The sequence below is a fragment of the Bactrocera tryoni genome, chromosome 3, assembly GCF_016617805.1.
Source record: "Bactrocera tryoni isolate S06 chromosome 3, CSIRO_BtryS06_freeze2, whole genome shotgun sequence".
NCBI classification, from domain to species: Eukaryota; Metazoa; Arthropoda; class Insecta; order Diptera; family Tephritidae; genus Bactrocera; species Bactrocera tryoni.
In genome coordinates, this window is record NC_052501.1 from 32,911,671 (window position 1) to 32,938,158 (window position 26,488).

At 34.9% G+C, this 26,488-nt stretch overlaps 2 protein-coding genes and 1 pseudogene across 22 annotated transcripts in view; 1 reads left to right on the plus strand and 2 right to left on the minus strand.

Annotated features, from left to right (window-relative positions):
* The window catches only part of LOC120771970 (putative sodium-coupled neutral amino acid transporter 11), a 550,765-nt gene that overhangs the window by 407,911 nt on the left and 116,366 nt on the right, over window positions 1-26,488 (minus strand). The window lies entirely within an intron of this gene.
* The window catches only part of LOC120771962 (PDZ and LIM domain protein Zasp), a 51,049-nt gene continuing 26,826 nt past the window's right edge, over window positions 2,266-26,488 (plus strand). For 14 of the 19 annotated variants that reach the window (XM_040100283.1, XM_040100287.1, XM_040100290.1 and 11 more), the window contains exons 1-5: window positions 5,596-5,743; window positions 5,995-6,203; window positions 19,299-19,437; window positions 25,602-25,753; window positions 25,822-25,984. In XM_040100283.1, the coding sequence (XP_039956217.1) occupies window positions 19,327-19,437; window positions 25,602-25,753; window positions 25,822-25,984 (426 nt within the window). In that variant the 5' untranslated portion in view covers window positions 5,596-5,743; window positions 5,995-6,203; window positions 19,299-19,326. Of the gene's footprint in view, window positions 2,383-4,873; window positions 4,978-5,595; window positions 5,744-5,994; window positions 6,204-19,298; window positions 19,438-25,601; window positions 25,754-25,821; window positions 25,985-26,488 lie in introns of those variants that run through there. The other 5 variants (XM_040100278.1, XM_040100296.1, XM_040100279.1 and 2 more) reach the window with 5 other exon arrangements.
* On the minus strand, window positions 15,137-17,375 carry LOC120772964 (annotated as a pseudogene).

A 26,488-nucleotide genomic window follows, 5' to 3' on the forward strand; every position in this document is an offset into this window, starting at 1 on the left:
TTTACACATTGTTTTCGCACGCGAGCATTTAAAATGAATGTATGTACATATGTATATAATACCGAGTGAAAAGTTAATTTTGAAAAGGCCTTACCACCATACCATTCAGACTTGGTAATCCTTTGCTATTAGAATACAGATGCTTATCACTTGACGTAGCCATTATCTTTACGTGAGTTCCATTAATTGCCTTGTTACATCAGGAAATGATTTGATTATCCAAATAAATACTTTTAGGTTTGCTTCCAATTCATCGCTGGCGCACATGTTAAACGGAAATCCATCTTGAATACATATGTATACTCAAGAATGCTGAGTATTTCATCTAATATGTACACCATAAAGTGTCGGTTGGGCCATATTTATATGGAAGTCCTTTCCAATACAGTGTTGATAACTACCTGTGGATAAGAAACATATACATACAAGCTGCAAGTTTTATTTTTGGAGAAAAAGAACCTTTTCTTTTGTAAATTCCAAGTTTATTTTGGCATTTTGTATTCAAATACCTTTTTGTTGATCGGACATATTTTGATGAAATTGCGTATACATACATATGTATGTATGTATGTAAATAAAATTGTTGCTGTAGTTTCTACAGCGTATAATACAATAGTTGTGGTCACCTAACGATTGCATGTATCACCTAAAACTAATCGGGATAGATATAGGATTCTTTATATAAAAATGATCAGAATGGTGAGGCGAGTTGAAATCCGGGTGACTGTCTGTATGTCCGTCCGTCCGTCCGTCCGTTCAAGCTGTAAATTAAGTAAAAATGGAGACATCTTGATGAAACTTGGAATGGCGTTCCTTTTCAAAAAAGTAAGGACGAGCTTGCAAATGGGCGTAATCGGACCACTGCCACTGTAGCGCAGTAGCAGAGGGCAACTGTGAGCAAAAAATTTTGAAAAAATGGGAGTGGCCCCGCCCTCTAACAAGTTTAATATATATACATACATATCTCCTAAACCACTTAAGCTACAACAACCAAATTTGCTGAGCGCAAACATTATAACAACTTCTATTGAAAGTGTGAATGAAATCGGAGGATAACCACGTTACTGTTAAAAACTACTAAAAGCGCCACAGACATTGAATTTGGTGAAATCCCATATCTCGAGACCCGACCAACCGATTTCTTATTTATTCTTTATATTATGGGGGCTAAGGGAAATTGGTCCGGTTCAACCCATTTTTGACATACAGACATACCATCATAAGAGAAGGATTATACCTTAATTTCAGTTATACATATATATCACACATTTACCGACATATGCGGTCAAAAGTCAACTATAGGTACCGGTATACAAATATTTGGTTGAACGGTTGTTATTGGATTTAAACAATTTTTGGTCATAAATAGTTTTCAAGGTTATAAATTTTGTTTTTAAGCAAAATAGGCTTAAAAGAGGCGGAGAATTTCGCATATGCCTAGAGGGGTAAGTAAATTGTTTCGGGCCGTTCTTGTATATACTTACATACATATGTATGTACAAATATCTTACAATCTTCGAACTTTGTGGGATGCTTTTGCCTCCCATCAATAACCGTAGTGTTCAAAGAGTTTTCATTACTTTATTAGGGTAGTCGTTTTTTTGCTCAGCCATTTTGTACCTATTTTAATAATAACTTAAAACTTACCACGAATTTTAATTGGAATTATTTTGTTGTTGAAGAATGATAAATTTTCGCTGTCAGTACAATTTATGGTTGGACGTCTTTTTTTGAATAATTACATTATATTTGGCTATAAGAATAATGTTGTTGGTGGGTTTCAATCATATTAGCAATTAATTTTATTTATTTATTTACTTTTTCCATAAATGATTAAAATTACTCTTTTGTTTAAAAAAAAACTGACGTTTGTGCGATCCTTACCACAAATTCGTTAGAAAAAATATGACTTCCAATCAAATTCGGGATTTACTTGCCATAATTTGGAAATTTTTATATTTTTAAAGGCCTTCTGCAGATTAAGCGCTTGAAGTTGTGGGGTCTGTTTGCAGAGAGTGTACATACATATGTATATGTATATAATAATATTATACAAAAATTTATACATGTTATGTGTTTACATTATCTTGAAGTCAATGTTTATGGATGTGAAGGAGTTGAGAAAATAATATAATGAATACGTCATACATATGTATGTGTGTGTCGTATTGCTCTCTTCGGTAACTTTAGTAACTTGAACCGTTTAAGTTGATTGGAATGAACTATGCGATCATTTCGGCTGTTCGCCATTCGCTTCCACAGTGCTGTCGAGAGAAGTTTGTGTTCGCGCTTATTCGGTTATACAGTCGTATTGCATTTGATTATTCTCAGGTGGTTTTGTTTATTTTTACCAGAAGTGCGCTCTTTCATTTGTCTTAAGGTGTAAGTGAAAACGTTTTTAGATTTCATAGTGCGAAAGCAGCATAATAAAACAGATTTGATAACAGTTTTTTATTATGCTTTGTATGAAACCAATGATACACAAAAGTCGCCAGACTTCTGTGAACGCAATTAACGCGAATAAAGTCAAGCAAAAGACGAGAAAATAAACAAACTTTTTCGCTGTGTAAATTCGTATCGTTTCTTCGCTCACAAAATGAACCAGAGCCGCTTCATTTTGCATTTCTTATTTCCTACTTTTTGGTGGCAAAAAGAGATGTATTGAAAGTGTAAAAAATCAGTTTAAAATGAACTTTTTTTGGATTTTAGAAAATCCAATTTAACCACTGCGCCTATTAATATAATGTTATATACATATATACATATGTATGTATGCAAAATCCTTATTTAAACGGACTTACTTTTAGTGATTTTATAAAAACAAGTGAATACAAATTAAAGTGCGTTCAGAATAACCAAATAAATTTTATATACACATACATAAATAAATACAAATATACTGCTGTCTCATAACAGCATTAATGGATCCACAAAGCTATGCATATAAAAAACGTTGACCTCAAAATAACATAAGCGAACACGAAAAATTAAAATAAACAGAAAATAATTCACAATTATAAGTTTTTCCATAAACCACACATTTCAGTCAAGCCTAAGAAACGTCCAAACCGCTTTCTTAACCATTTTGGACTTATAAAGTCAGAGAAAAGGACAAAAGTCATTATGTTAAGTAAATATGTACATATGTATCCAAAATTGCACCAATTACAAGGTCTGCCGCAAAAGAAACAGGACTGTTAAAAACAACAAAAAATTAATATTTTTCAAAAGTTGTATTTTTTTATTCAAAGTAGTTTCCTTGTGCTTCGATACAGCGTTTAGCCTGGTCAATTAGCATTTCAAATGAGTGTTTAAGGTCATTTTTCGGAATGCTCTTGAGAATATCGGTCGTCGCCTTTGGATAGCTGAAATGTCCTGATACCAGTGTCCTTTCATGGGCAAATGAAGTTTTCCAAATAGGTAAAAATCACAGGGTGCCAGATCAGGTGAGTACGGTGAGTGATTAATGGTTAATATGGAGTTTTTTGTCAAAAAATCAGTGACCGATGACACGGCGCATTATCGTGCAACAGGCGCCAGGACCCTGCCTCACGGTATTGTGGTCGAGCACAACGAATGCGTGACATAAGACGCTTTATAACTCCAAGGTAAAACACAGCATTCATCGTTTGGCCAGGTGGGATGAACTCTCGGTGTACAATACCCTCGGAATCGTAAAAACAAATCAGCATTGTCTTTATTTTTGACTTCTGAAGACGACCGACTTCTGATCGTCACGGAGGTCCTCACGACCTTATTGGAATCGCTTAAACCACTCATGCACATTACTACGGGATAGGCTCTGATCACCATAAACTTTTTTCATCATTCGAAATGTTTCAGTAAACGTTTTCCCATGTTTAAAACAAAATTTAATATTTGCTCTTTGCATTTTACGGCCGATGACCAAAAGCTGCTGTCACTTGTTGATCGATAACATCGATTGTAGTTATCCAATTGTCTTAAAATTTTTACGAAATGTCAACAAGAGATCAAACTTTTTATTTCATATACCCACCAATAGATGGCGCCACCAGAAACAGTTATATTTAAAAAGTTCTGTTTCTTTTGCGACAGAACTGATGGATTTGGTCCAATGTCGATTATTTACCATATGCATGAAAGGCGCGCAATGTCAGAAGCACTATTTGTTGAGTTAAGTTTTTTAATATACTAAACATAACCCATGGTATGTACATATGTATGTACATATGTATGTCCTTATAGTGCGATGTAGTAGCTACTTGTAACACGTTTTTTCAAATATCTCCTCTATCTTCTTAAGTTTTATGCATGCATAATCTTATATCTAGCGAGTTTAGTTTTGGCTATAACGATCAACTCCTAGGTGTAGTAAACAATTATACACTATATTTTAAAATCCGTTATTCTTAAAAAATTTGCAGTATTCTCTCTCGGGTGTTGTAGTTAATTGAGAAACTTGAACTCAAAATGCTTATAAACTTTTGTAAAACAATGAATAAATCTAGTTTTTCGTTGATTTTGTCATCTCGACAGTTGGTCCTTAGTTCCTTTTTATGGGCTGCTCTATGCCTGTTATTGTTTACCCTAGTGATCTGATGCTAGCGATTGCAATTTCCACAAATATGGGATGATATACATACTTGTAGTAATTAAGTTTTCACAGAAGTTATGTTGACTTTTGCCGCTGAAACATTTGTAAAATTCGCAAAATTTGAAGACATGTGTGTGTGTACACATATGCAATATTCCACTCTCTTTTAAAAAAAACTTGCTCTTCAATATGCATACATACATATATAGTATGTATATGATTACGTATGTGTTGTTGTTGTAAGAATATGCTTAAATATGTGAGTATGTATGTACAAATGTCAAAAACGTAAAGATGTATGCATATGAGTGCTACTGACCACTTGATGCAGTGTGAGGAAGTATGGCAACAAATGTGCACTGAAAACGAATGACAGCCAAAATATTACATTCCTTATAAATGTAAGTAAATATTGTATGTACTTATGTATATAGTATATGTATGCATGTTACATACAATTATTATGTATATATGAAGGCGTTTAGAATATATGTATGTATGTATGTGGATATAAATATGCATGTTGTATTTTAAAAATGAAAGAATTCGAAAAGGTGAAGTTTTTAAACGACACGTTAACTGCTTCGGAAGAGATACACTGTTAGGGACAAGCGAGAAGTGTTCGCAGTTCCGCTGAGTTTTCGCGATTCTCTTTTGCATTGGATTTTATGGTCTCCCACATGCTCAAACAGGTCGCTTTCAGGGAGTGCACCAAATGTGCAATACAATATCCAAGTATATTCGCTAATACATAAGTATACAAACATACATGCATATACATACATACATAAATATGCATAAGATATAGAGATCTACATATGCATATACATACATATATACATATTTATAACGAAACATTACTATAGCGTAAAGAACGCTTATTGGTTCCGAGGTACAAATAAATTCACAAATGAGCAAAAGCAACAGGGAGAACGGTGTGAAAAATGCAACGATTACCGCGAGAAACGCACAATGTGTTTTTGAGACTTTTCACAGTGTTTTTCATAAATTTCCTTTAGTTGAGAGAAAATCGTCGCCTAGACAACATCGTCTTCTATGTTCGAAATCGTCTTCCGATCAAGTCGAATTGACTGAATACAGATAACAAGAAAAAACTATTTGGGACTAAACGAAAATATCTAAAGGCTAAAGGATAAAAACGAAAAAGTGCGTAAACGAAAGTTATCAGTGTATTATACATTTTTGAGTACAAATCAAAATTTATCTTTATAAATTTAAGTATAAAAATTTGATTTTCAATTAGTGCATGTGCCTTGTGCCTTGTGGAAATAAGTGTTGCCTTGAAAAAATTTTATAATTAATATTCATAAATATTAAATTAATGAAAAGCGAATAATTATATATGATTTAATACACGACAAAAAGAAAGTAAGAATAATATTTAACGGATTTTTCAGCCGAATATTCCGCAAAGAGTGTGCCAAAAATTTGCAACAAAGCAATAGCATTAAAATTAGATTAATAGAGGCAGCAGCGATATTGTTTAACAAATTGTCCTAGTATCTGTGGCACATTAGAGCATAGAATCTCTGAATCTTTGAGTTCTGATAAATTAAAAATATATAGAGCCGCAATAGAACAGCGGATACATCGAAAACTTTTCAAGGTGAGTTTATTTTTAGAAATTCGAAATAGCTGCGCAGAAGATTTGTTTTCGAAATGTGGCTGCTATTCATATTTCATTTTGAAGATTATTTGACAGAGGCAACTTTTTTGGTATATATGTACATATGTATGTATGTATGCATGTGCAATCATGTAGATATTAGATAACATGTAATATATATTATATCTAAGTACATACATTTATACCTCTCCAAAGATACATATATACATATGTATGTACATTAGAGTGGGTTGACAGATTAACAGGGCGCCAAGAAAATGAAAAAACCGTGTATGCCGAAAATATTCAGCGGATCATTCTGGTCACGTTTGTTTAAGAAAATATGGATCTAAAACAGTTCAGAGCCATCAATTTTTAGGCGACGTTTAACTTTGCGGGATTATACAAATTTCTTTGTCAGTTTTTGAGATGTCTGAATAATATTTAATAACTAGGTGCATTTCTACATTCTATTGATCTTTTGCCAGAATCATTTATTCAGTTATGTATTTTATTTTCCGATTGCCTGCCTTTAATTAAAGAGCTAAGAGTATAACATATGTATATACGCTTTTAAAGTTGGTCCCGCATTCGAAAAATATTTTCGATTTTATGAATTACTATCTTTTCCCCCGGCTTCGCTCACATTGTACCCCTTGAATAAATATCAAAGATTATTAACAATACAAATTTACTAATTACATTGTATGTACGTGAAAAGTATACCGCGATGATCACCTTCATGGTATCATCATATCTAACGATTTTTTTTTTTTTTCAATTTTGAAAGATATTTTACAAAATTTATTTCATTGAAATTGCAAAATCGACGACGACATAAATTTGCGTGCTGTTGTTTGAAAGTTCTGAGGGTACACAAGCAGAAATATCGTTTCATTTTTATATATAAGATAAATTTGAATTCAAATTAAAACTCGAAGAGACAAAAATAGTTGTTTAATGGCAGATATACGTACATACATACATGTATGTTAGAGTTGTCTGATTTTCTTTATCTTCACTGCCATCGTTAAGTTGTACTGGAGAAGAATTCTGCAAAATTAAGGACAGGCAACCGGAAAATAAAATAACTAAATAATCGGTTGTATGGAAGATATGTGATTCGATCTGTCCGATTTCGACAACTATGTAATAAATTTCTTTAAAACATCTAAAAAATTTAATAAGACATTTTTATAATACTGAAAAATTAAACTTCACTTAACAAATCCCTGACTTGAAACCGGTTTTAGACTCATACTCTCCTAGGAAAAGTTCTTCAGAATGGTTTATAGAAGTTTTCCCCTCAAACGCGATTATAAAAAATCGATCCGCCCTAGTGTACACGAATGTGTATGTTTATAAAAATTCTCATGTACATATTACATGCGTATAATGCCTATTATGCTTATAGACATTATATGTGACCTGGTCTACGAAAAGGGGGCTAACGTGCGAAAACTAGTTTTCTGGGAAAAGCTGTTAAAAATCATCGTCAGTTTCTCGTTATCTCATTAATTGTTGTCCTTTTTTTTGACACCTAAGCCCCCTTTTCGTAGACCAGGTCACATATGTATATTGTATTATTAATCGCGCTGCAAGAAAAATTCGGAAGGTGTCCTAAATATTTACAGCAGATATTTAGTAATATTTTAATATAAAACCCCTGTAAAGTGTCGAATTGAACAAACCATACCAGCAGTTAAAATAGAATGAAATTTTGCGATAAATCCCTGGAGAAATATCTACATACATACATACTATATATATTCACGACACATGTATGTACATATGTATGTACACCATTTGAGAAACCCCTTATGCCTGAGACTCATCTTATGCCTGAGACTCAGTTCAAATCTTATAATGTTAATCCCACAAATAAATACTTTGCGTTTATCAAATTTTGTATTGTCATTTTTGTGGTTTTGTGGTTAAACCTGTAGAGAGCAGTAGAGAGCAGCGGTCAAAGAGAATTGACAAATTGAAGACGGCTAATAACAGCTCGGCTAGGACTTACTAGTACAGTGGAGTATTTAATGACGGATGTATCATAAAATATTTTAATTTTTGAAACAGAAAACGAGGAGATCCATGTTTATTTAATTGATGATTTAAGTTGACTTAAATAAGATCATTACGAATATTTATTTTAGAATTTCTCGCAACTTAACTGCATATACCATATACACATATTCAAATGAGTATCAGTTCATAATGTAATGGAATCACATTGTATACGAATGTTTACAAAATAATTCTCTCTCAAACCGAAAAGTGAAAATCTTAAACAGAACTAACTATGTAAGTATATTGGAATGTTCGTATTTTTCTCCCCATTTTTTCTGATGATGCAATATCAATGTGTGTCGTGCCAGTTTGACGGTTAGTTGGTACAAATCAGCAAAAATACCGTAGAATTTTTATTGATGCGCAAGCGAAATGAAAAGATAGAACAGTTTTCAGCATACAAATATACTCGCATTTGTTCAAGCACCTAGATACATATTTACATACATGTGCATACATACCTATATATACCATATACATATATGTATATATATATATATAAGTACATGTATGCATTTGTGAAGAAAGATTACGCTAAAGAACGGCGAAAGCTTTTAAAGCTGACTACTATGTTTACTTTATATACATATACATTTATATATATGTATAAACATGTATGTTTATATATATGTAAGTAACAAACTGTGTGCATGATTACGACGCTTTTCGTTTGCGACTACACTGCGGCATGAAAGTGAACGCTACAACCATTGCTTTGACACTGAGTTGGCTTTGGAACCCCTGCAATATCTTTAGCAATGCCTATACAAATGTACTTATGTATATGTATATGAGTATGTAATGTACTTATATACGATTATCAGCATGCATATGTTACCATTTATGTATGTACTATTATGTTTAAGCTAGAGATAGTTAAAAATTTGAGAATTGAATTGAAGAGATTTGTAAAAATCTTCTCATTTCGAAATTATAAATATAATATTTATAGGATTAAATACTTAAAAGAGAAGTATTTTCGATATTGCTTGGATCAAAACAAGAGGTTGTGCGACAAATACATGTTTTAATGTCAGATCCACGATCCTAAAAGAGATTGCACGAAACTAAACCTCAATAACCCTGTAAGAAACTTCGTTTAGCACCAAACCAATAAATCTTAGTCAACCAAACTTGCTGACAATGAATTATTTCTGCATTTGCTTAGACCGTGTGAAAATAGGTGTATAAGTCTTTGAAGGAACCGCTATTGGGTGTTCGATTCCCTAGAAGGCCTATTTTCACCCATATAATATATAGAGTTTTAAATAAATCTTCAAGTAATAATTTAGACATAATTAAATATTTAAAATGCAGTTCAGGAATATTAAATACATTAACAATATAAGTCAAAACAAACTACTCGTATTAATTTAACCAGAAACAAAAATAAATTTAAACAAGTAAGAAAGGGCTAAGTTCGGGTGCAACCGAACATTTTATACTCTTGCAACTTGCAAAAATCGCAGCGAGGAAAATACTTAAAGGTGTAAAACCAATCATCCTGATATTAGTAGGGGCTAGGCCAAGTTTTCGCTCAAATTAATCTATTTTTGGCACAAAAATACACTGTTATGAATAAAACACGCTCTCTTATTTTCATTGGAATAACTCACACATTGGTCGATATATGCGGTACAAAGGCACACGGAAGTCCGAAAATCTTTATATTAAGTATATGGTGGCTAAAGGAAGTATTGGTCCGTTTGAACCCATTTTTGACTTACAGACATACCATTATAAGAGAAGGATTATCTCCTAATTTCAGTTATATACATACATTATCACACATTGACCGACTATTCGATCAAAAGTTAACTATGGGTACCGGGGTCTAAATATTCGGTACCTAGAGGCTTAAACAGTTTTTATCGGATTTAAGCAATTTTTGCTCATAAGGTGGCATACAAAGCTTTATCTCGTTACATTAATTGCTTCTTGATTTGTGTACTGGAAACTGAACGAATCAAGTGAAATTTAAAATTGTGCTACATGGGAAGTAGGCGTGGTTGTTATCCGATTTCGCCCATTTTCACACTGCGACCATCTTGGTGGTAAAATTTAATGTCTCTGTTGTTTGTTGTTATTGACTTATCGCGCTTTTAAGGGGTTGTATACTGTTAGGAGGTCGAAAAAAAGGCATTTTTCAAGAATTTTTTCAAAGCAAACTATTTGGTTTATTGATTTGAAACTGAGGGGTTATCCACCGATTTCATCCATTTTCACACTGTTGGTAGAAGTTCTTATAAGATTTGTACTTAGCAAATTTGGTTGCTGTAGTTTAACTGGCTTAATATACATATGTACATTAAACTTGTTAGAGGGCGGAGCTACGCCCACTTTTTCAACATTTTTTTTTTCACAGATGCCCCTTGATACTACGATCCTCTGTTCTGAATTTTATACGTTTTCGGTTAATGACGATTTGTGGGCGTGGCAGTGATCCAATTACGCCCATCTAGGAACTTGAATTTCGTTTTGTACTAAGAAACCTACATACCAAGTTGCAACAAGATATCTCAATTTTTACTCAATTACAGCACGGACGGGCGGACACTTATATATATAATCCTATATCTATCTCGCTTATTTTTAGGTGATACGTATAACCGTTAGGTGAACAAAACTAAAATACTCTGTAGCAACTGGTTGCAAGAGTATAAAAATTGTCTTTTCATAATCATAGATATTTGACTAATAAAAACATTCGTATAGATATAAATTTTAAAACATTATTCGTGATCACATTAAAGCAGGCGTGCGCCTTTAAGAGGTAATTGGATAATTTAGTAGTAAAAACTTTGAGGCAATCCATACCGAATGTCTATTTTTTGCGTATGTATGGCGCCAGAGTCTACCTACTTTAACGGTATGCTTCGGATTGTTATTTTTTTTTTAAGCAAAACGTCGAAGATAAGCCAAGATTCTATGCCCTTTGCTTCAAATTCTTTTTTGAAGTTTTCCGTTATCCCCACTTATTTTTTGTCGTTTCAAGAAATTCGAGTTGACCGCAATGCAACCCCACACCTCAATTCGACCCCACCATGCTTCACTTTGCCAACAAGATACTTCTTCTTCTTAATTGGCGTAGACACCGCTTACGCGATTATAGCCGAGTTAACAACAGCGCGCCAGTCATTTCTTTTTTTCGCTACGTTGCGCCAATTGGATAATCCAAGCGAAGCCAGGTCCTTCTCCATTTGGTCCTTCCAACGGAGTGGAGGTCTTCGTCTTCCTCTGCTTTCCCCGGCGGATACTGCGTCGAATACTTTCAGAGCTAAAGTGTTTTCGTCCATCCGGACAACATGACCTAGCCAGCGTAGCCGCTGTCTTTTAATTCGCTTAACTACATCAATGTCGTCGTATATCTCTTACAGCTCATCGTTCCATCGAATGCGATATTCGCCGTGGCCAATGCGCAAAGGACGATAAATCTTTCGCAGAATTTTTCTCTCGAAAACTCGTAACGTCGACTCATCGGTTGTTGTCATCGTTCAAGCCTCTACACCATATAGCAGGACGGGAATAATGAGCGACTTATAGAGTTTAGCTTTTGTTCGTCGAGAGAGCACTTTACTTTTCAATTGCCTACTCAGTCCGAAGTAGCACTTGTTGGCAAGAGCAATCCTGCGTTGGATTTCCAGGCTGACATTGTTGGTGGTGTTAATGCTGGTTCCTAAATAGACGAAATTATCTACAACTTCAAAGTTATGACTGTCAACAGTGACGTGAGAGCCAAGTCGCGAGTGCGACGACTGTTTGTTTGATGACAGGAGATATTTCGTTTGGCCCTCGTTCACTGCCAGACCCATTTTCTGTGCTTCCTTGTCCAGCCTGGAGAAAGCAGAACTAACGGCGCGGGTGTTGAGGCCGATGATATCAATATCGTCGGCATACGCCAGCAGCTGTACACTCTTATAGAAGATGGTACCTTCTCTATTTAGTTCTGCAGCTCGAACTATTTTCTCCAGAAGGAGGTTGAAGAAGTCGCACGATAGGGAGTCGCCTTGTCTGAAACCTCGTTTGGTATGGAACGGCTCGGAGAGGTCCTTCCCGATCCTGACGGAGCTTTTGGTGTTACTCAACGTCAGTTTACACAGCCGTATTAGTTTTGCGGGGATACCAAATTCAGACATCGCGGCATAAAGGCAGCTCCTTTTCATGCTGTCGAAAGCAGCCTTGAAATCGAGGAAGAGGTGGTGTGTGCCGATTCTTCTTTCACGGGTCTTTTCCAAGATTTGGCGCATGGTGAATATCTGGTCGGTTGTTGATTTTCCAGGTCTGAAGCTACACTGATGAGGTCCAATCAGTTTGTTGACGGTGGGCTTTAATCTTTCACACAATACGCTCGATAGAACCTTATATGCGATGTTGAGGAGGCTAATCCCACGGTAGTTGGCGCAGATTGTGGGGTCTCCTTTTTTATGGATTGGGCATAGCACACTTAAATTCCAATCTGATGCATGCTCCTTATCAGTTCTTCGCCGCCGTGTTTGAATAGCTCGGCCGGCAATCCGTCGGCCCCCGCCGCTTTGTTGTTCTTCAGGCGGGCAACTGCTATTCGAACTTCTTCATGGTCGGGCAATGGAACGTCTGCTCCATCGTCATCGATTGACAAAACAAGATTGGTTTTATATTTATCGACCTACTTACTTATTATGTCGAAAATACAAAATTGTCTCCTTTCATCAAATATAGAGTATTGAAGGTTTGCCATACAACGATTTACCTTTGACATTGGTCTAAACCCCATTTTACTGCTATAATGATATCTGATTTTCTGGTTGAGTTTTTTCCCGAAATATGAAATTAATAGCTCCTTTGCTTGATTTTAATACCTAATATATTGTTATGTACTTACATATGTATGTATGTACATGAACATACTTATGTACGATACATATATATGTAATTTCTTGAATATTGCATTAACACTTTTATTTACTATGACGACACAGGTAAAAACCTCTGCAATTTGACAACTAACTGTATGTACGTACTTATGTACATATGCATGTATGCCCTAAAGTTGAGTATCTCCACATCACAAGCACTTTCATACTTACATATGTATGTATGTATGTATGTACAATTATGCGTCACAGTAAGTTTGACTAATCTACATTTCTTTCTAAGGAAATAAAACCATATCTTTACTATGCATATGTATGTATGTATGTATGTTCGCAAGTATGCATATAATCGAATTTTCGATACGAGCTTGTTTTTTGTATATTCATAATATTTCGTTTCTTGAAAATAAATGTATTAATCATGGTCAACCGAACGATAGCCACTTTGTCGATGAGTCACAAGCAAAAATGTGGCTTCAATGGGTATTCATTGATAAGAAGAGGAATGAATCACTCAGAGTACGACTGTAAATATCTACGTAAGTTTATACCTATCCCACAATTAAATCAACTAGTTATAAAACTGGTATTTTTGCAATGTTTTGTTGTACGCAATGTTAATTGTCAAATTTCTGTTAGAAATACACCAGTTTAATACGAGTCTCCGAAGACTTCAGGCAAACAAATGGTGGTGTGCGTTGCTCAAGCGGAACAGTCGCCACATGACCAGCTTTGCCGAAGAAACAGGCGACCATTTGCTTCGAAGTGCTTCTTCCACGAACAACTTTCGTTGGATTTGGCTCATCTTGGAAGACCCACACGGTCGATTGCTGCTTTGTTTCGAACTCATACGCATAGATCCATGATTCGTCACCTGTGACGATCTTATAAACGTCTTTTGAAGCACCGCGATCGTATTTTTTCAGCATTTCTTTACACCAATCCACACGAGCCTTTTTTTGAGCGATTGTCAAATTGTGCGGGATCCAACGAGAACAAACCTTTTTTACGGCCAGGTGTTCATGCAATATCGAATGTATGCTGGTGGGCAGGCCTCTATCTGAAGGCTATCTGAAGGTATGTTACATGACGGTCTTGCATTATCAGTTCACGTACGGCATCGATGTTTTCTGGCACAACGGCTGTTTTTGGACGACCTTCACGGAATTCGTCTTTGAGCGAGCGTCTGGCGCCACGATTGAATTCGTTGTACCAGTTTTTACAAAGATTTTAGTTCATCGATGCACTCTTGTCGTGATAATTCACGTCGAAGGTTGTGAAAAATAATCGCACGAAAATGTTCACGAGTTAATTCCATTTTTTGGCCGAGATGAATTTTTTAATTCCCTGTAAATAAAACAATTCACGATTAAATGACAAAACGTTCTGAGTGATGTTACGCCAAAAAATGTCAAACTTTCCAATGGAAATGTCAGATTGCACCTGGCAACACTTAGTGTTGCCTAGGCCAGAAATATATATAGCAGCCTCCGTACTACTTCTAATACAGCTGAAGATTTTATAATCTCAAAATTAGAGAGGCTCAAAAGCGGAAACATACTTTCAGGTGTTGGTGAAACCTGTTATTAAAAAATTGTATATATACGAGTACTTAATATCGTATTAATTTATGACTATAGGTCATGTTCACCGATCAAGGAAATAGAAAAATAAAACGTTACCGTCCAGTTAGTTCATATGTTTTTATAGTGCTTCGGAGATATAAGTACATACATATGTATGTATGTATGTATGTATATATTAACCTTATCAGGGCGCGAGGAAAAGCCAAGTAAGAAAGTGAACTAGTTATTTACCAACCTCTTGGAGTGAATATGTCAAAATTTCTGGAACTTATTTGGTGACTGAGTTATAACATTTTGCGTTTGTACTCACAAAATCGTTAGACGTGATTCACCGCCTATGCATTTCTAAACTCTTGAGTTCACATCACCATTCTATATCAAGGTTTACGTAATACAAATTACCGTTAAAACTTTTATGATTTATTTAACGTTGCTCATCATAAAGAGAACAAAAGTCAACATCGCTTGCACTTTTGTTATGTGCATTTTTGCACTTCTCCTCTTCGAGTCCATGCTTGAAGAACATGAGAACGGGTGGGAGTTCACGGTATGCACACATGGCTACCATACCATCGCAGTCCATGGATTCGCCAGTGAAGAACTGCAATTCCTTGAATCGGCCAAGAATTTCCTTCATTTGCTTATTCATGTTGGTTTTGAAAACATCAACCTGGTCTGGTGAGTTTTGCTCCAATTTGGCCAAAACCTTCTTCTTGTAGTCTTTGAGGTAGAGCGTAAACGACTTTTTGTCTCCGAATGCAAAACATTCCTGTAAACGGTGACAACGTCAACGCCGGATTCGAGAGATTTCTTTTCGAATGTACGCGGTCAGGGGTGTCCCACATTTTTCATGTAGGTTGATTTTTAATTGTTATTTTGTGTTTCTAATGTAAGTGGGGGCACATATGTACAAGTATATGTATGTATATGTATGTACATACATATATTAAAATGTACATGTGTATGTACATATAAATAAATAAGTTTATATGCGTGCATATAAAAACTTACAGCACTAACAAATAGCAGAGATACTCGTACATACACATGTATTCCGATGCTTGACTTCGATTGGTATTGAAGTGTTCATGCCAAATTGGACAGTCAGATGCAGACAGACAGACAGATTGAGAGGCAGAGCCAAACCTCAAATGCGAGCACTCACTAAGTAGAGGAAAGTTATTGCGCAGCATCCAATTTAATTTTGCAATTAGACCTTGTGACCCACTAACAACTGCGAATGCCTCGAGCAAAGCACGGTAGCATGCTCAGATAAGTTGGTCATTTTGGTGATTTTGATTATCACAGGTATAGAAATCGTTAAGCAGACGGCAAGTTTTCGTAGGGTTTTCACAACAATACCACTAGTTTTAAAGATCAGCTTAAAATTAATTATCAGCGTAGTGATTTCTGTGTACCTTAGGTATTATTTTTATAAAAAAATAGACTCTCGATACATGTTGTTATTTGTATGGAAATTAACGAAATATAAAAAAACAAGAAAAAACGTTAACTTCGGCTGCACAGGGTGCATTTCTTTTAGTAACTATGTTTTCAGTTTGTATGGAAGCTATATGCTATAGTAAACCAATCTAATCAATTTCTTCTGAGATTACATTGTTGTCTTAGAAAATAATCAATCCCAAATTTGGTGAGGATACATTGTCAAATGTGAAAGTTTTCCATACAAGAACTTGATTCCGATCGTTCAGTTTGTATCGCAGCTATATGTTATAGTGGTCTGATATCGGCCGTTCCGACAAATGAGCAGCTTCTTGAAGATAAAATGACGTTTGCAAAATTTCAAAAGGATATCTTAAAAACTGAGGGACTAGTTCGTATATATACAGACGGACATGGTTAAATCGACTCAGTTTAACATATTGATCATTTATATATATACTTTATAGGGTCTCCGACGCTTCTTTCTGGGTGTTACAAACATCGTGACAAACTTAATATACCCTGTTCAGGGTATAAAAATAGTTGTAATATGAGATACTTACAGAAGTATACAGAATATAATAAAAAGATATAAATAACAGAACCAAGAAGCGTCTGGCTTTCTGCGAGGTTAGAAACATAGATAAAATGAACTTCAATATAACAAAACATTTCAGTTTTCAAAACACTTACATATACATATGTTTTGAACAACCCAAATGTGAACATTACTTCTTTTCCTGAACTAATTACAGAAAAGTAAAAAAAAAAATAATTACAAAATAAATTTTTGATATTTTTTAGAAGTTAAAATCTAATTACTATTTTCGGAGTGCTCTTCCTTAAATCATAGTTATAATAAATCGATTTAAATAAAAGCTAGAACTGCACGTAATATCCACTAAAAAATGTTATCTCACAAACAACGCGCATAGCTCTACGTTCTAGTAGTTTTCAAAACAACTTTCTCAAGCGTTCCCTTTGTGCGGATGAACCCACGAATATTTATATATGTATGTATATGTATAATTATATCCATATCTATTTCGATAAGCTTTAGGTGATATAAATATATTAGGTCTATGCTATGTACACATGTATGCATGTTTGTATGTTTGTATGTGTATCCAAAAAAATGTATGTTTTCGCTTTCATCGGTTAAAAAGCTTGCATTGATTTACTGCATACCGACGTGGCTTTGACTCAGAAACTTGAGTCATTCTGTTCAATAGCTTTTGTTTCGTTATCGCTACGGGAAGTGCATTGTTATTGAAAATGATTATGCAAATATAAATTGTATTACGCTGCTTGATTATACGCCTAGATTTTTTACATTATAAATTAAATAAAAAGAAGAAAAAACTTTAACTACAGTAGCACCCAAGCTCTAATATTCTTCACAAATATAAATGATTCCTTACTAGAACTTGATTTTGATCAGTCAATTTATATGGAAGCTATATATGCTGTAGTAACTTGATTTGAACAAATTCGTGTGTGATTGCACTATTTCCTTAAAAATGACGATTCCGATCGTTCAGTTTATATGGCGTACAATATCAACAGTTGAACTCAGCACGACATGCTAAACATTTATGTATATAGTTTATAAGGTCTCCGATGTTACTTTAGTGGGAAACTTAATATACCCTGTTTAGGGGTAAAAACTGGAATATACACAAACGAGCTTACGTGAACGGGCTAAAACTTACTGACATAACAAAATTACTTTAAGTATGTGATTTTTTCGTAAACCCAAACTTAACAGTTAAAGTTTGATTACTTTTGAGAAAATTTTTTATTTAGAGCATTAGATTTCCTACAAAACTATGAGTTTCATCATTCATAAAAAATTTATTTCATTGAGTTATAAAATTCTTAAAAAATAAAAAATTTTCCCAAAAATAATCAAATTTCAACTGTTAATATCTTTTAAACGTTTGGGTTAACGAAAAAATCATAGTAGACCTTTTTTGTAGAGCATTCAATTTCCTACAAAATCTAAGGAACAAGATATTGTTTCAAGTAGTTGGAAGCGAGATATAAATTTTTCTATCTGATAATAAGAAAAAATAGAAAACTGTATGTAGGAGGACCTTCCCGTTACAACTGAAAACTCATGTTTGGAGAGGCTTTCTTAGAAGTGTCTAGAAACCTATTTTTCCGAGTACCAAACGAAAAAAAAAATTTTTTTGAATCACTCTAATATACATACATACATATATACTTAATCTCTTTCTTTATTACTTAAGGCAATAGGAAAATGTTATTAATTTTAGAAACTAAATGGTTTTGGCTAATTTTATTTTATAAAATTTGATGAAACCATAAAAGTTCCCGTCGACCAATATCTTAGCGATATTAAAGGTTATGGCACAAAATGGCATGCAGCTGGACAACAATGAAATCTAAATAATGTTTTGAGTTTGCATTTGTGTTTTTTACAAATATTTTAAAAATATTAAATTATAATAAATGTATTATTTTTAATGCGTTAGCTCTTACAAACAGTTAGCTGAATACTTTATATCTGAAAGAAATCAGTCAGCCAAATGTTAAGCATTTTGATTTTAAACGGCTTTGACTACAATCAATTTTATTGAATCTGATATACTTACATATGTATAGTATGTAAAATTGAGAACAAAGTGAGTTTAGAAATATGATTAGAAAACATATGAGTGTTCAGTTTTCCCCAATAGGTGTAACGACAAAACCAAGAAAAAATGTGAAATAAAATTTGCTACTTTTTGGCTACCAACTAAAATTACTCAGTGGGCATAAAAAACTAAAATGACTTACATGCCATGCTGCTTCTTGCTCGCCAGAGTGATTGGAGAATACTACTAATGGAACATTCAATTTCTTATGGGTTGAATAAACTTTGAAGGCTCAAGACTCAAGGGCGTACAATATTGTATATTTGCTTTATTTATTTCTCGTGGGTGAACAGAATTTTTTATTACTATTATTTTTTAATATTTCTCAACGATTTCAAGACTCTTTCATTTCACTTTGATTAATTGCATTATTTTATTATCGAAAAATTTTTCGGTGAATATTTTGGTTTGTTTTAGTATTTATTTCTCCATTGGATTAATTTTTAAGTTTATGAACAAAATTTCCTTTTTTTGTCATTATAGACAAAACTGCAAGCAAAGAGGAAGGAAAATGGCTCAACCCCAGTTACTGCAAATCAAATTGTCCCGTTTCGACGCCCAACCCTGGGGCTTTCGATTGCAAGGTGGCGTTGATTTTGCCACACCACTGGTCGTGCAGAAGGTTCGTACAAAAAACGTTTAGTTATGTAATTACATATAATATCTCCACGATTTGTACACTTGCGTACAAATATAATATTAATGTAGAAGTATAAGTATGTTTATTTCTATATTTATTTATTTTTTTTAAATATTTTGGCGTATATTTAAATAATATTTTTTTTTTTGCCGTCGAGATGGAGGTCGCAGCGTAGACGTAATAGAGTAATTTTGCGCACGTCTCGCTTACGGCTCTTATTAATAGTCTTGACCGCCGATTCGCTGGACCGGCCGTATATATGTACATATGTACATATGTACATGTACATCTACATTTATAAATCAAATGCGGCTGTTTCAATTTTTTCAAAAATATGTTTCACTTTAGCGAGATATTTCGCTTTTAGTATTCGCAAACCAAAAATATCGCTTGTATATATGTATATATTATAAGACAGATATGTTCGTCTATATACTTAAACAAATGTGTTAATTTGACAGAATTCAAGATCTAACTTTTATGTTCTTTACCGTCAGGATCTTTTTTAAGGAATTCTTAATAAATATCATTTGATAAAACTTTCTAGGTCATTTGTAAAATATAGCAAAGTACTATACGCACAGTTTCTTCAAGTAGAATTTTGAGTATTTGAACCAATAAATCATCATTAATAACTTTACGAAAAACTCTACGTAATTTCACGTTAATAGTAGCTATTATGTGTATTATATGTACATACGTAGGTTGCTATATACATATATTTCTGGCCTAATAATGTAAATAGGCATATTTATCAACGAAATTTTTTTTTTTTATTTTTTTTTTTTTTTGTCGATTGCTGTTTTATTTCGGGCTCATACGCATAGATCCATGAACGTCTTTTGAAGCACCGCGATCGTATTTTTTCAGCATTTCTTTACACCAATCCACACGAGCCTTTTTTTGAGCGATTGACAAATTGTGCGGGATCCAACGAGAACAAACCTTTTTTACGGCCAGATGTTCATGCAATATCGAATGTGTGCTGGTGAGAGAAATGCATAGGCATGCCTCTATCTGAAGGTATGTTACATGACGGTCTTGCATTAACAGTTCACGTACGGCATCGATGTTTTCTGGCACAACGGCTGTTTTTGGACGACCTTTACGGAATTCGTCTTTGAGCGAGCGTCGGCCACGATTGAAATCGTTGTATCAGTTTTTCACAGTGCTATAGGATGGTGCTTCATAGCCATACAAAGATTTTAGTTCATCGATGCACTCTTGTGATAATCCACGTCGAAAGTTGTGAAAAATGATCGCACGAATATGTTCACGAGTTAATTCCATTTTTTGGCCGAGATAAATTTTTTAATTCCCTGTAAATAAAACAATTCACGATTAAATGACAAAATGTTCTGAGTGATGTTATGCTAAAAAATTTCAAACTTTCCAATGGAAATGTCAGATTGCACCTGACAACACTTAGTGTTGCCCTAGGCCAGAATAAATATAGCAGCCCTCGTATTCCAACATTCACATCTACAGTTGCAATGATCCATTGTTAATTTTTACAAGCAGCTGCAACATTGTGCTGTGCTATAACTTAAATATTCTCGAACGCCAAGATTTTTTACTATTTTCTTTCTCGAACAATGATATTACTTAGTACAACTCAGTTCAGGGGCAAGTAACATCTATGCGTTTTCTACTAAAGCAATGACTTTAATTCTCTGTGCGTTTATGAGAATCTCCCACCTGTGGTGGTTTAAAATTATTAAAAGAGTGGGCGTCGATGCTCACCCCAATATATTTAATGCTCAAAACTCACAAACTTCTGAATGTCAACAACAAACTTGCAGAGTGAGAGCTGTTCCCACCATCCAATACGTGGGTCGCCTTTTATATTACGGTTTTTCGCAACCCTATGATTGCAATCTGGCAACTCTCAACTTTATCGTAAAGTTTAACATTTTTGATGTTATACATATTCAGAATATTTTGACAAACGACCACTACTTGTGTTGTTTATCGATGGTATAGCGAATTCATTCGAGGTCATAGATTACTTTAAGACGAATTTCGTGAAGTTCGTCCAAAGCCAGTTCTTGATTCTGAAAATATTAATGCTGCAGATTGTGATAACTATAGGTATTAGTGAGACCAGCATACATTCAATATTGCAGAAACATGCAGGCTCTTGTTTCGAAACATGTGACACCGTGATGGATGATGAATCTTTGATTTATATTGGTTGTCAAAAATGTCTTGCGGTATTTTTATTGAAGTTTATTTTTATTGAAATTGAAATGAATTTTTGATGACTCATGCCCAGCTCTTGACCGATGCTACGGCTGCTACTATGCCGGTCTCTTTCGACCAATTCAGCGATTTTATCGCAATTTTCGACCACAGGTCTTCCGGAGCGTGGCGCATCTTCGACCACCTCTACACCAGAACGAAAACGTTGAAACCATCATTGTGCGGTGGAAATGGAAACTGTATCGGGTCCATAAACGGCACAAATTTGATTGGCGGCTTGAGATGCATTTTTGTCTTTATGGTAGTAGTACGGTAAAATATGCCGTATTTTCTCTTTAGTTTGCACCTTTTAGCGACGCTATAACTCACGAACGACTTAAAAGAAATCAAACACTACGCGCTTTCAGCGCCAACTAGCGTAAATACCGCAAGACTTTTTTGACAACCCATTACGTAGGAGCGCGAAAATAAACAGGGGTCGACTGAATTTGGTGTTTCCAAATGAGCCGAGTATAACAAAAGCTGTTCGCGTGTGAGGCACTTTCAAACAAATGGTTGCCTGTTTTTGGAAAAAGTGAACATGTCGCAACCGTACGACTAGAAAAGCACAGAACAGTAAATTCTGAATGGTACCCAGCCATTTTTTTGCCAGAAATTAGTTGCACCCAAAATTTTTTCTCGAAAATTGTTTTTATAAGGAATAGCCAATTATTAAGAAAATAACAAAACTATACTTACAATTCATGATATTCAGTTCGGTACATAACGTTCTTCTGGCATTCCAGTGTTACAGTGCGAAAATGGGCGGAATTGGACCATCCTAGTTCCCTTATAAAAAAAATTTTAAATTCCATTTGATTCTTTCTTTTCCATGATACAAATTAAGATGATTAATATAACGAGATAAAACTTTTAACGAATTGTGCCTTTGAAGTATATCTTCTAATGACCAAAAATTGTCGAAATTCAATCAAACCTGTTCAAGCACCTAAGTACCGAATATGTAAGCGTAGCCGCTGCCTTTTAATTCGCTGAACTATGCCAACGTCGTCGTATATCTCGTACAGATCATCGTTCCATCGAATGCGATATTCGCCGTGGCCAACGCACAAAGGACTATAAATCTTTCGCAGAACCTTTCTCTCGAAACCTCGTAACGTCGACTCATCGGTTGCTGTCATCGTCCAAGCCTCTGCACCATATAGCAAGACGGGAATCATGAGCGACTTATAGAGTTTGGCTTTTGTTCGTCGAGAGAGGGCTTTCTTTTCAATTGCCTACTCAGTCCGAAGTAGCACCTGTTGGCTGTTGGCAAGAGCAATCCTGCGTTGGATTTCTAGGCTGACATTGTTGGTGGAGTTAATACTGGTTCCTAAAAAGACGAAATTATATACAGCTTCAAAGTTATGACTGTCAACAGTGACGTGTGAGCCAAGGAGCGAGTGCGACGACTGTTTGTTTGATGACAGGAGATATTTCGTCTTGCCCTCCTTCACTGCCAGACCCATTTTCTGCGCTTCCTTATCCAGCCTGGAGAAAGCAGAACTAACGCCGCGGGTGTTGAGGCCGATGATATCAATATCATACACTCTTATAGAGGATGGTACATTCTCTATTTAGTTATGCAGCTCGAACTTGAAGAAGTCGCACTATAGGGAGTCGCCTTGTCTGAAACCTCGTTTGGTATCACCTTAAAGGCAGTAATTGTGCCTAGTTTTACCTGATGTATGAATTTCTGCTTGATTTTACAATGGAAAGTGAGAAATCAGATGAAATTTAAGGTTGTGTTATGTATACGAAGTGGGCGAGGTTGCAGTCCGATTTCTCATTTTCGCAGTGTAATGTGGAAATGTGAAAAGAATACTACTATGCACCAAATTTGGTTAAAATCGGTCGAGTATGTCGGAAGATGTGACATTTCACCTAAATATGGGCGGTGCCACGACCGTCGTTCAATTTTGATACCGGATCCATTGTCGTCGTGGATGTAAAATTGAATGCCTCTGACGCATTTAGTTATTGATTTATCGCCCTTTTGGTACTATTTACACCTATTATCGGTTGCCCAGACAGATAGTCACTCGGATTTTGACTCGTCTCATCATTCTGGTCACTTATGTATGGGTTGGTAAGGCTATACTATAATTAACACGATTCGCGTTAGGTGAAACTTACGTATATTGGCTTTCATATTTCGGGGTTGTAGAGAGTTTTAATTATCGAAAATTGTTTTATTGTTTTTCAATAAAATCTCCATTAAGATCTATATACTATTGCATGCGTTTGTACCATTATTAAAAGCACTTTTGCTACTCTGGATGTGTTATCTCCCAAACATGGGTTCTGAATGCATCAACCGCCTCTTCAGGTTTCGGAAAACGTTGACCTATTGGTTTTTCTTTCACGTACAGAAATAAAAAGAACTTGTTGATGTTTTGATTGCTCAAAAATTCACTTGTTTCAGTCGATGTGTGAGAGTTTGTCGTTGTGAAGAGTGATCCGTCTTCGTCGGTTGGTTTTCGTGCTTTCTTGAAACACAATTGGCAAACAGATGGTCAAATGACCATACAATATTGAATGTGTGCTTGTCCCACTAATGCCTATAGTTGCCTCTATCTCAGGATATGTCTCATGACGATCAGTATTAGTTTGTGCACAGGATAAATAGTTTCCGGAAAACAATTGATTTTGGACGACCTTCACGAAATCTGTCTTGCAGTGATCTACGACCTCGACTAAATTCACGATGCCATCGATAAACACTGGCCCATGGTGGAGCTGCATTGCCAGAAACTAATTTTATTTCACCGATGTACTGTTTCTGAGTTCATCCACGTCGGAGGTTGTAAAAACTAATCGCTCGAAAATGTTCGCGGTTTAATAGTATTTTTTGGCCGAGATGATGTTTCAAGTTACTGTAAACAACACAAGTAGCGGTCCTATGTCAAAATGTTTAGAGTATGTATAACATCAAAAATGACAAACTCTTCGACATCATCAAAGATATTAATCGGTTGTCGGTTTTTATATTTTCTAAGCAACTCAAACACTTAAAAGTTAAAAAAAATCAACTAATGTGATTCAAAATAGTCTCACGTCACAAAAATTGTATCTAATTTAAAATCTCAAACTTAGAGACTTGTTCCTGTTTCAATGTGTTAGTGTCCTGGCGACACTAACTGACAAGTGTGCCCACCAATTATGGCTATTAAAGTGATTAAAAAATGTCAAGAAACAACACTTTTTGGAAATTCTGGCTGTATGAAGAGTTATTGTCAAAACAGTCTCATAAAAGAGACAGACACTCATTTAGATTTCGATGCAGCGTTTGGCCTCTCTTTTGCGGAATTGAGTACAATGTACCTTTTACTATTTCTCATATTCTCGGTTTTTATTTTTCATTCGATTTTTGTATTCCTTGACAACTTTTCACAAATTTGCTGTCGTCTGGAGAGTACGCAAATCAATTCATAACATGAAGTACATCGTCCGAAAGACATTCTTTAGCCAAACCCCAGTGAAGATTGCCTTGCTGCTATACTCAATTTGAAAACATTTCCTGCTCCAAAAAAATGGCATGATATCTTCAAGCATTTGTCTTTGTTTTCCTCAATATTAAACAATTTTTAAATGACTTGCAATCTTTTTCTTATCATTTTCAACAAAATTTATTTTGTTTTCGTCTGCTTAAAGCACATTTTGTCACTTTTTGCCACCCTTTTTGTCTGCGAATGAAATCATACATCCTGTCCCTTATATTCGCCATTCAACTCGTAGAAAAATATGTATGTGTATTAATACTTATACATATGTACACAAAAACAGAAAACTTAAGCTTTAATAGCTTACATGTATACATAAAAGTCTTAATTCGTTTATTTAATTTTTGATTGATTATTCATTCAATTCTTGTACACTTAAATACTTATAACAATGCTTTTTAGGTAAATGGCGGCAGTTTAGCGGAAAAGGCTGGGCTCATCCCAGGAGATGCTGTTCTAAAGATTAACGATGTTGATGTTTTCAATTTGCGGCATAAAGATGCACAGGACGTAGTTGTACGTTCTGGAAACAATTTTGTTTTGACCGTGCAAAGGTACGAACAAATTGAACAAAGGTATACATAATGGAAACTTAATATTAAATTTGAATTCTTTTCATCAGAGGAGGCTCTACTTGGCGCCCACATGTAACACCCACCGGCAATATCCCACAGCCCCAGCAGAATTCTCCATATTTGCAAACAGTGACGAAAACTTCTCTAGCTCACAAACAACAGGAATCGCAACACATTGGCTGTGGTTATAACAACGCTGCTCGACCATTTGTAAGTAATCCGTAGTATGTACATAAATATGCCGTAAATCATAATTTACTTGTCATCACTAATATGGTCTTTACCTCTGGCATATCTGACAAAGTAATATTTCGTTCAATGTTTGCCCTCTTAAGTATTAATCGCGTGTACAATCAACATTGCTACTAATATGGCATTTGTATGATGTGTTTTCATATCAGATAATGCTAAATGAATGCTCACGTGAAAGGTCTTAGTAGATATACATAAGTATATATAACTTATGTGAATAATATACATATCTACGTTTAGAATAGTGAAATGTGCATTTGACCTCCGAATTAATGGGCTCCACGAAAGTGTCAATATATTCAAGGGTTATTCAAGTGAAATTTCTTAAATATTCTTACATAGTATTTCCAAATTGAAAAAATTTATAAAATTAAACAAAACCGATATGTGTGTAGCTTCTGATTTCTTGAATATACTAGGGGATCCAGCCACGCGTTGCAGTGGTATACATTTGACACCATT